The sequence below is a fragment of the Dendropsophus ebraccatus genome, chromosome 10 (assembly GCF_027789765.1).
Source record: "Dendropsophus ebraccatus isolate aDenEbr1 chromosome 10, aDenEbr1.pat, whole genome shotgun sequence".
NCBI lineage: Eukaryota > Metazoa > Chordata > Amphibia > Anura > Hylidae > Dendropsophus > Dendropsophus ebraccatus.
This window is the reverse complement of record NC_091463.1, coordinates 83641279-83653435: the sequence shown is the minus strand read 5'-3', so window position 1 is coordinate 83653435 and position 12157 is coordinate 83641279. Positions and strand designations below refer to the sequence as shown.

Below are 12157 nucleotides of genomic sequence, written 5' to 3'. Positions count from 1 at the left end.
AACTATCCAGAACAGGAGAGGTTTTTTATGGAAATTTGCTGCTGCTTTGAACAGTTCCTGACATGGACAGAGGTGGCAGCAGAGAGCACTTCGTCACACTGGAAAGAATACACCACTTCCTGCAGGACATACAGCAGCTGATAAGTACTGGATGATTAGGGATTTTTAAATAGAAGTAATTTACAAAGTTGTATAAAATTATGACAAAAACATATCACATGGGATTACAGCAACACCTTGGGAGCAGATTATTTGGTGGCAATACAGCCAATAACTTCTCTGTACTATGACATCATGTATGTGATAGATGAAGGTGTTCTAGTGTCCTTCCATGCCAGAGAATACATTGCCTTCGTAGTCTAATCACCCATTGATATCATACTACATGGAATACTCTTTGCTACCTGTTATTTCTATTTGTTTCTTTGCTAAGGGTCCTGTATACTATACTAATATTCTATGCTATAACGTGTAGTAATATAAATGTTAGAATGACAGGATAATCTTCATTATATACAATAGTTTTACCTGTACTAGAGGAAGATGTATCCTCAGTGTTAGAAGAAGTCTCCTCCCATTTACCTGCAGTCACCCTCTCACCTGTATAGTAGGGAAACTGAAAGCTGGAAGGAGTTCCCACGGCTGCCGTCACTTGTCTAATGTCACTTGTATTCTGGTCGTACAGAGAAGATATCTCCACGTCCTGAAGATGAGGGAATTTCTCTCCTGGAGTCTGAAATATAAAAGGAGAAACATGGGAAGACTGGAGACGGAGCTGAGAGCATTAGCAAAGAGACACAAGACAGCCGGGCAGGTGAGCGTCTTCTCCTGGGTGTATATACACAATATCAGAGCTGGGGACATATACATGATGGATTTATGGAGAATAATCCTGTTATATGGATTAATATCTTCTACACAGGTTCAGACGAAGAGAACAAAGTCTCCAGATCGGCAGCAATTCTCCAACCATGGACATGAGACTGGTGGTCCTCAGTATTGTACTTGTGGCCGTGACCGGACATCCACACCGGAGACGCTGCCCGATGTCCAGATATAAATCAGTATCTTCCGCTGACATCACGGCGATCAGACACCTGCAGAATGATCATGTAAGGAGGAGGATTGGGTTATACTGAGGGGATTCTCATTCACAGCTATGGAGGTTGTTGGGTCAGGAACCAAACTAAATCTGCAGGATAATAACTCTCATTATTTCCATTATGTCATATATGGAGGTTTTCAAGATGGTGGACCTCCCATCTCATGATGTATAGCCATTGGTCTAATACATGACGGGATATATGCATATCCTCACTTTTGACCTACATTGTATAATAAACATCAGTGGTCTGTATCTATTAGAACATGTTGTGAATGGTGTCATATACTGACTGTATAATGTACATTACATGGTGTAACCTCTAACAAATCTCCACAGGAGAAGAACATGTCCACCAGCGCCATCAAATGCTACAGAAGAATGATGAGACACAAGCCGTCTGTATGTGACCTGAAGGTGAGGACATGTCTCTGTTGTCTTCCATAACTATTTCCTCACATACAAAGAATCCATTATTCAGAATCTATAATTTCCACCATCTTCTCTTCTACAGCCCAGTGACCGTCTGATTCTCACCTTGGAGCGAGTTACAGTAACTACAGACTTTCTGGCAAATCTGTCCATATCTGCTGGGCCTGACCCTGTATCACAGTCACACATCATGTTCCTCAGGATCAGAGATGATCTTCTGATCTGTGTAAGTTCATGTGATCCTCATGGTTCACGCTTTGATGTTTCGGTGCTGAACATAGTGAACCATAACTTATGACCATCTTGTGTTTCTCACATTAAGAGAGAATTATCGGGACACAGTAAAACACCTTCTGAGGAGCTGAAGCCATGGCTGCACCATCTCCAGCACTTTGTGGAAGAGGTAAGTGTCCTATACTGATCTATAGATGTAACTTGTATCAGCGTCCTCCATGGTGGAGCAGATACAAGACCATGGTTGTGTAGGGTAGATGAGGATTTACTGATAGAGGGGATCCCATTATACAATGATCTGTACTGCATAGATAAGACAAGGGAGAGTAAAGACCATGAATGGCAGATATAAGAAAACTTGTTATTGTTGAGTCTACAAGATACCTACTAAACCTTTTTTTTATTTTGTAGTCATCTCCACAATGTCTCCAGGACGCCGTGTTACTTGGCCTCATCCAGTTACTGGTGGAAGATGTTGGGTGTTGGGCTCATGGGAAGTAACTACAAAGAAGCTTCAAAGAAGATCCACAAGACTACAGGACGCTCTTCATCTTCATCAGTAGATCAATCTACACAAAAGAGTCTCTAGACACCCATCTACATCGTCACCTGTCGTCGAGGATTTTCAGGACCTAAAAATTCAAAAATATATAGAAATATTTTAAAAAATATTTAATAATTATATATGTTATAATTTATTTTATTATATATTTTATACTTTATATTATTGTATTTATTTTTGTACTAATTTCTTGCTGGACTCACTCAATGTCATTTAATATGAAATGTTAATGTTTCATTGAAATTAAATTATTGCCTAACCTATTCTACTGATAAATACATAGAAAGCATAGATTTCTTGGACCTCAAAATTATGAGAGAGAACATCGTCTTTCTTTGAGAAATTTACAATGTACAGGAATATTTTTCATAATTTTAAAATATTTTATTTTGTATATTATATTTAATTAAATTGCATTGTTATATATTGATATTTTATATTACTGTATTTATTTCTATCCTGGATTCCTGCTGGATTTTCTGGGATTACTTTCTTTGTAAATGTCAACATTCCAATAAACATAAATTATTTTATTACTAATTTCTAAAATGTATTTTTACACTTTTCGGTAGTTATCATATAGTAAAATATTTTAGTAAAATGCTGTCCCAGAACATACAGTATGTTCAACAGCTGTTCTGTTTCTCTTTGTAGGTCAGCACTAAAAGTTGGGTCTATTCTGGGCTAAGGGTGTAATACTGCACTCCCACAACTAGATGTCTCACGGTATCCTTCACTATTGCCTGGCACAGCTGAACATATTAATTTTAAAAAACTAAATGTGTATGTGTCCAAAGTCATGTATTGTTCTTGTTTTGCCACCAGCTGAGAGTTGGCTGAGTATCCAATCCCTTTCCAGGGTACCTCACAGGTGTCCCTACTAGGGATGGTCCAAACCTGCTGAGGTTCTGGTTCGTACGAACCCGTACTCTCGGCAATGATTCCCGTGGAGAGGGTGGATAAAGCGGAAGGACCGCCTGGAAAACTGGGATACAGCCTATGGCTATGGCTGTATCCCAGTTTTCCAGGCGGTCCTCCCGCTGTATCCACCCGCTACATGGAGCGGCAAGACAGCGGTAATCTGATGCCGAGCGTTCGGGTTCTTATGAACCCGAACCTTGGCAGGTTTGGACCATCCTTAGTCCCTACCCTATTTAGTAAACCTTTTGCAGGTTATATTTACAGTCTTCCTATGCCCTCTCCCCTATCGGCAAGCTCCCAGAGGCCTATATATGCAGGTGGAGCAGACCTCCATATATTCTGGGCTCTCTTTTTAGTCAGATTCAGTACAGACTGAGTGTGACCGAAACAGAACCTGGGAGACTTTCCAGGGCCTGGCCTAGAGGCCAGGACCCAGCTGTGGGGGCTTTATGTTGATCCTCAAATGCCACAACACATATTAGAAGTTTTAGTGGGGTTTACCCAACTGAACAACTCCTACATCTCCCAGTAGACACTGATAGAATGACGACATACCTACAATATAGAATTTACGCAGAGTAAACCCAGTGTGGCTTCTGAAACTCATCATCAGACATCATCATCACAAACAGACCCTGGATTAACAATAAAGATGATATTGTTCCTGTCTGCAGGTTCCTTGTTCACAACACCAGTGCAAACAAAAGCGACAATAGCTGACTTGGCATCCATTTTCGGCCGTAGACGGCTGAAGATGGTTTAGTGTAAAAGGACCCTAATACCCCATAACACACCAAAGGGTCAAAACCAGATAGTAAAGCAGGAAAAAAAGGTCAGGCAGTCTGGTTCACATAACAGGAGGTAACAACAGGTCCAAATTGTCAGGAGAAGCAAAGGTAAACCCCAACTAGAAGTCAGAATACTAAAAAAACTGAGTACAAGGCATAAAGGAGGCTAGTGAGCCTCAAAGAAAGCAATCACTGTCACCTTAGTGCAGCAGGTACAGAGAGTAAGGAGATAATTGGAGTCGCCCTGATTGACACTCCAGACTTTAATTGGCGATCCACCCCCTACTGCATGCTGGGAAAAAAAGGGATGCCGCCTCCTGCAAAATCTGTCTGCAACCTGGGAAGCCATCACTAGGTTCTAGGAATTAGCTGGGCATGATGCCATAACAACAGAAAAGGATGGTGCCCAGGGGCGTAACTAGAAATGGCTGGGCCCCTCAATCGACCACTACGCCATCAACACACTCAGCTCTACACAGGTTCTGTACACCATATAAATAACAGTACAGTTATATTAAGCGACTCACAGAGGACGTCTTCTCTGATCGGAGTTGTTTCCTTTTCTTCTTCATCCTTCCTGGGCCATTAGAACTTCTCCGAGCCACGAATCCACAGAATCTGCCAGAGAAACATATTAGGCTCCTCACTCTGACACCATCCTCATCTCTATACACACTGCACATCTGTATTGGCCCCTTTACACCCTTGTTTAGTGGGTAGCCCTGACACTATGTGATCCCCTTATAGTATATGCCCCTCTGTGTATTCCCCCTTACTGATGCCACCCTTGTTGGCCCCTTATAAATTACCCCCCCATGTTGTCTATCCCCTTTTAGATGGTCCCCCATGTTGTCCCCCTATAGATGCCCTCTCTTTTGGTCCTCTTATAAATGCCCCCTTATGGTGTCCCCCTATAGATGGCCCCCTGTATTATCCCCCTATATATACCTTCCTGTATTACCCCCCATAGATGCCCCCTGTATAACCCCCATAGATGGCCCCCTGTATATCCCCCATAGATGTCCTCCCTGTATATCCCCCATAGATGTCCCCCCTGTATATCCCCCATAGATGTCCCCCTGTATATCCCCCATAGATGGCCCCCTGTATATTCCCAATAGATGCTTCCCCTGTATATCCCCCATAGATGGCCTCCTGTATATTCCCAATAGATGCTTCCCCTGTATATCCCCCATAGATGGCCTCCTGTATATTCCCAATAGATGCTTCCCCTGTATATCCCCCCTGTATATCCCCCATAGATGGCCCCCCTGTATATACCCCATAGATGGCCCCACCCTGTATTATCCCCCTTTGCAAAGCAGATAAAAAAAAAAAAACACAACTCACCTAACTCCCCCGTCGGCTGTCTTCTCCTCTTCTCCCGGGGGGCGTCCTGGGGATTCCCGGGCAGCACAGGTGACGGGCTCATAGTGGCTCAGAGTCCGCCGGGGCAAGTACTTCCGGCGCAGGGTGCATCTCTAACAAGTGCTCCTGTGCCGGAAGTACAGGCTGGGGGCGGACGCTGAGCTCACTGGTAACTGTGCTGCCGGGACCAGGGGCGTAACTAGGATTCATGGGGCCTCATAGCAAAAAGCTGTATGGGGCCCCCCTCCCATATATATATATATATATATATATATATATATATATTCTGTATATATATATTCGGTGATGTGGCAAAAAATAAATCTCTTGTGGCCAGAGGCAGAATCCTGCGTGCAGCCACAACAGTGACTGACAGAGGAGAAAGCCAGTGTCTGCTTGTTCTGTCCATCCACTGTATATATACTATAACAGCGTATTAGGAGCCTCATGGTTATATACATAGGTGCAGGAGCAGACTACCATTTGCTTAACCCTTTATTTACTGCAGTGTGTAAGTGACCCAGTGTTCTCTTACATGCTGCAACACAAGCAAAGAGTTAATGCAGAAGACAATTAGCTCTCTCCTTGCTACTCCTGCACTGATAACCCCTGACCTCTGCAGGAGCTCAGAAGTCAGAGGTTATCAGAGAGCTAATTGTCTTTAGCTTATTAACCCTTTTTTGTATTGCAGCATGTAAGAGAACACTGGGTCACTTACACACTGCAGTAAATAAGGGGTTAAGCAAACGGACACAGGAGGCTCTTATCTTCCCTGGGCCCTCTCCCTCCACGGGCCCCATAGCAACCGCCTTCCCTGCCTCTATGGTAGCTATGCCACTGGGGGAGAGGCTGGGCTCACAATCTCCATTTTAGTTCCTCCCAATGGTTTTGGATGGGGTTGAGGTCCCCCTCCAGGTCTTTATAATCTTGCTGTGTGTATTGGGGCGCAGTTATTAATATTACAGTAAAATCTTAATAATCTGACATACAGTGACTGCCAAGGTACCACGTTTACAGGAAATTTGGATGAACAGATAAAGTTATTAGAGTTATAAAGTGCAATAAGTAGATTATCCCCACTAAAGACCCTATTACATGAAACGATTATCGGACGATATCGGGCGTTACGGCCAATGTTCGTCTTGTGTAATAGAAGGCAATGACCAGCCATCATGAACGATGTCCGCTGATCGTTGCAGTCGTTTGTCTTTCAACATGTTGAAAGACAAACGACTAATATAGCAACGATCTGTTGCCGTCGCTCTGCGGAACAGGAGCGGCAGCAGACCGCTGCTACCTGCTATGGGCTGCCTAGACAATCTAGCGATCACCCGGGAGGCCCCCCAGAACTCCCCGCTGCCCCCTCTGTACTCACAAGGGGAACAAGGAGCAAGCGAGCACTGACAGCCCTCGTTTGCTCCTCTCAGTCTCCCCGTTTAATAGTGGCTTAAAGGGGTTATCCAGCACTACAAAACACTTTTCCCCCTCTCTTGTCTTCAGTTCAGGTGTTGTTTGCAGTTAAGCTCCATTTACTTCAATGGAACTGAGTTTGAAACCCCATCCAATCTGGATACATGAGAGGGGGAAAAGTGGCCATGTTTTTGTAGCGCTAGATAACCCCTTTAAGGCTTCTAATATGTTGTAACTCACTCCAGTGACATAACAGTGGGGAAATATGGGAATATTTTTTAATCTTACTAGTAACTATAGAAAGCGTAAAAAATAAACTTGTCAATAGAATGGGGGTGATAAAACAATTCAAGTCTATCGAAACGTTCACATTTACAAATAAAACAAGTCCAAACAAACGAAGATGGAAATAAATACAATAATATTAATTATCAACATATAATAATTTAATCGAAATAAATATAATAAATATAAAATATAAAAGCATTATATAAAATACATATTTGACAATGATCATAAATATTTCTCCGCATTGTAAAATTCTGAAAGTTCACAGGAAGATGATGTTCTCTTTCATGATTTTGAGGTCCATTTATCAATACACAATACAAGTATTTAATTTCCGTTGAACATTTCATAATAAATGACATCCGGTGCGTCCAGCAAGAAATCAGCATGGAAATAAATACAATAATATAAAATATGTAATAGAATAAATGATAAAAAACATAAATATTTCAAATATTTGTATATATTGTAGGATTTTAAGGTACTGGAAATCCTCAATGACAAGTGACGATGTAGATCAGTGTCTGGTGCCTCTTCTATGTAGACTGATCTACTGATGTCACCAAGATGAAGAGCGTCCTGTAGACTTGTGGATTTTCTTTGAAGCTTCTTTGTAATTATTTCCCATGAGCCCAACACCCAACATCTTCCACCAGTAACTGGATGAGGCCAAGTAACACGGCGTCCTGGAGACATTGTTGAGATGACTACAAAAAATAAAGATAAGGTTTAGCATGGACAAATACAACTACAAATTCACCTCGTCTTCATCTTATTTCCAATCCATGTCTTCTTATGACTTTCTATGAGGTACAGATCTTTGTATAATGTGATCCCCATCATTTGTAGATCCTCATCTACCATACATGTCCAAGGTCATGTATCTGCTCCACCATGGAGGACACTGACACAAGTTACATCTATAGATCAGTATAGGACACTTACCTCTTCCACAAAGTGCTGGAGATGGTGCAGCCATGGTTTCAGCTGCTCAGAAGGTGTTTTATTGTGTCCCGATAATTCTCTCTGAATGTCAGAAATTCAAGATGATGATAAGTTATGGGTCACTACGTCCAGAACCAGCACCGAAACATCAAAGCGTGAACCATGAGGATCACATGAACTTACACAGATCAGAAGATCATCTCTTATCCTGAGGAACATGATGTGTGACTGTGATACAGGGTCAGGCCCAGCAGATGTGGACAGATTTGCCAGAACGTCTATAGTTACTGTAACTCGCTCCAAGGTGAGAATCAGACGGTCACTGGGCTGTAGAAGGGAAGATGGTGGAAATTATTGTTTCCGAAAAAGTAGATTCTTTGCATGTGAAGAAATAATTATGGAAGACAACAGAGACAAGGCCTCACCTTCAGGTCACATACAGACGGCTTGTGTCTCATCATTCTTCTGTAGCATTTGATGGCGCTGGTGGACATGTTCTTCTCCTGTGGAAATTACACCAGGATATCTTACATCATGTAATGGATATTATACAGTCAGTATGTATGACGTCATTCACAACATGTTCAAGTCTCACCCCTTATACAGTATCTGTCAAAAGTCAGGAATTACATATATAATCTCATCATGCAGACCAATGGTTGCAGCTATTCCAGTGATTACTCTTCCATTCCACCAAAGTATACACAATGGAAAGAAACAGTTATCCTGCAGATTTTGTTTGGTTCCTTGGCTCCTGACTCAACAACCTCCATAGCTGTGAATGGGAATCCCCTCGGTATAACCCAATCCTCCTCCTTACATGATCATTCTGCAGGTGTCTGATCACCGTGATGTCAGCGGAAGATACTGATTTATATCTGGACATCGGGCAGCGTCTCCGGTGTGGATGTCCGGTCACGGCCACAAGTACAATACTGAGGACCACCAGTCTCATGTCCATGGTTGGAGAATTGCTGCTGATCTGGAGACTTTCTTCTCTTCCTCTGAACCTGTGTAGAAGATATTAATCCATATAATAGGAATATTTTCCATAAATCCATCATGTAAATGTCCCCAGCTCTGATATTGTGTATATACACCCAGGAGAAGACGCTCACCTGCCCGGCTGTCTTGTGTCTCTTTGCTAATGCTCTCAGCTACGTCTCCAGTCTTCCCATGTTTCTCCTTTTATATTCCAGACTCCAGGAGAGAAATTCCCTCATCTTCAGGACGTGGAGATATCTTCTCTGTACGACCAGAATACAAGTGACATTAGACAAGTGACGGCAGCCGTGGGAACTCCTTCCAGCTTTCAGTTTCCCTACTATACAGGTGAGAAGGTGACTGCAGGTAAATGGGAGGAGACTCCTCCTTACACTGAGGAAACGTCTTCCTCTTATAAATGTAAAACTATTGTATATAATGAAGATTTTCCTGTCATTCTAACATTTATATTACTACACGTTATATCCGTGTATAGAGCAGAGATTCCTCCTGTCACCTGTAGTAGTGGAGGAGTCTCCTCCCATTTACCTGCAGTCACCTTCTCACCTGTATAGTAAGGAAACTGAAAGCTGGAAGGAGTTCCCACGGCTGCCGTCACTTGTCTAATGTCACTTGTATTCTGGTCGTACAGAGAAGATATATCCACGTCCTGAAGATGAGGGAATTTCTCTCCTGGAGTCTGGAATATAAAAGGAGAAACATGGGAAGACTAGAGACGGAGCTGAGAGCATCAGCAGAGAGACACAAGACAGCCGGGCAGGTGAGCGTCTTCTCCTGGGTGTATATACACAATATCAGAGCTGGGGACATTTACATGATGGATTTATGGAGAATCATCCTGTTATATGGATTAATATCTTCTACACAGGTTCATAGGAAGAGAAGAAAGTCTCCAGATCAGCAGCAATTCTCCAACCATGGACATGAGACTGGTGGTCCTCAGTATTGTACTTGTGGCCGTGACCGGACATCCACACCGGAGACGCTGCCCAATGTCCAGATATAAATCAGTATCTTCTGCTGACATCATGGCGATCAGACAACTGCAAAATTATCATGTAAGGAGGAGGTTATACTGAGGGGATTGTACAAGTGGTCAGAACACAACATGTTGTGAATGATGTCATATATACTGAATGTATAATATTCATTACATGATGTAACCTTTAAAAAATCCTTCTGTAACCTCTACAGGAGAAGAACATGTCCACCAGCGCCATCAAATGCTACAAAAGAATGATGAGACACAAGCCGTCTGTATGTGACCTGAAGGTGAGGACATGTCTCCTCTCTTTTGTCTTGTAAAATTATCTTGTGACCTACAAAGAATCAACTTTCAAAATCTATAATTTCCACCATCTTCCCTTCTACAGCCCAGTGATCGTCTGATTCTCACCTTGGAGCGAGTTACAGTAACTACAGACGTTCTGGCAAATCTGTCCATATCTGCTGGGCCTGACCCTGTATCACAGTCACACATCATGTTCCTCAGGATCAGAAATGATCTTCTGATCTGTGTAAGTTCATTTGATCCTTATGTTCATTGTCGGCATGGGTTCACGCTTTGGTGGATTAGTGTTGGTTGTGAACATAGTGACCCATAACTTATCATCATCTTGTGTTTCTCACATTCAGAGAGAATTATCGGGACACAGTAAAACACCTTCTGAGGAGCTGAAGCCATGGCTGCACCATCTCCAGCACTTTGTGGAAGAGGTAAGTGTCCTATACTGATCTATAGATGTAACTTGTATCAGCGTCCTCCATGTTGGAGCAGATACAAGACCCCAGACATATAGGGTAGATGAGGACTTTTGATAATTAAAGTGGATCACATTATAGAATGTTCTGTACTTTATAGAAAGACATAAGAGGAAGCGATGACATAAAGGATGACTTGTAGTTATTGGTGAATTAACAAGACACATACTAAACCTTTTCCTTATTATTTTGTAGGCATCTCCACAATGTCTCCAGGACGCTGTGTTACTCGGCCTTATCCAGTTACTGGTGGAAGATGTTGGGTGTTGGGCTCATGGGAAGTAACTACAAAGAGCTCTACAAGACGTTCTTCATCTTGGGGACATCAATTGTGCAGTCTACACAGAAGAGGGTCTAGACCCTGATCTACATCGTTACCTGTCACCGAGGATTTCCAGGACCTCAAAATGATATATTAGATAGGAATTTTTAGAAGATTTTTCAAATATTTATGTAATTTATAATTTATTTTATTATATATTTTATACTTTATATTATTGTATTTATTTTTGTGCTGATTTCTTGCTGGACTCACTGGATGTAATTCATTATGAAATGTTAAAGTATTATTGAAACTGATGTATTCTATTGATATATCTATCAAAGATTTCCTGGACTTCAACTCAAAGAAGAGAACATCATCTTGCTGGGAATTTTAATGAATATTTTTCATCATTTTAAAATATGTTTTATATATTATTTTATATATAATATTTATATTTAATTATATTAAATTGTTATATGTTGATCATTTATATTATTGCATTTATTATCATCCTGGTTTCCTGCTGGATTCCCTGGATTTAATTTCTCTCTCCAATGCTCTCCAACACAGGAGCCAGCTCTCCAACACAGGAGCCAGAAGCAACAAACTCTGCAAGCTAAGTACTTCTATATTGTATTGTGAGCGAGTTTTGGAGCGTGCGAGTTTTTGATCTAAAGTGTGTTTTTGTCTCAAGTGTGGGACTTTAATATTCTGGGACTTTAGATTCGGGGAGTTTTAGAGGAAAACAAATTGTTTATTTGCTTTTGAACACATTGTTTGCTTTTGTTGCTTGTTTGTTTTTTCTTTCTTTATACATAATATCCCCATATAAATGAGCGCCATGTTTGACAATGCGGCCCAATGTACATCTTGTGCGATGTATGCAATCCTTGATCAACCGATCGAGGGTGCATACCATTGTGGGAGATGTGTGCATGTTGCTGGTTTGGAAGCCCAGATCCTGGATCTAAATGAGCAGCTGCAACGATTGAGATGCATTGGCAAACTGGAAAGGGGTCTGCTTCTGACTGAGCAAGCACTCCAAGGGGTAGATGGGGGAGAGAGTGATAGCATGG

General features: G+C 41.8%; 1 protein-coding gene across 1 annotated transcript; it reads left to right on the top strand.

Annotated features, from left to right (window-relative positions):
• The first annotated feature begins 9003 nt into the window (after positions 1–9003).
• LOC138766459 (uncharacterized) lies at positions 9004–11101 on the top strand. Its single transcript, XM_069944052.1, has 8 exons — positions 9004–9012; positions 9250–9390; positions 9687–9811; positions 9924–10113; positions 10250–10327; positions 10429–10572; positions 10691–10771; positions 11012–11101. Exons 1-8 carry the CDS (start codon positions 9004–9006, stop codon positions 11099–11101), a joined length of 858 nt encoding a protein of 285 aa, XP_069800153.1.
• The last annotated feature ends 1056 nt before the right edge of the window (positions 11102–12157 follow it).

Bases quoted from the DNA above. Each gene is read 5' to 3' on its own strand.
- LOC138766459 (XM_069944052.1), top strand. The intron at 9,391-9,686 runs GTGACTGCAGGT...CTGGTCGTACAG, and splicing joins CCTACTATACAGGTGAGAAG to AGAAGATATATCCACGTCCT. The intron at 10,772-11,011 runs GTAAGTGTCCTA...ATTATTTTGTAG, and splicing joins TCCAGCACTTTGTGGAAGAG to GCATCTCCACAATGTCTCCA.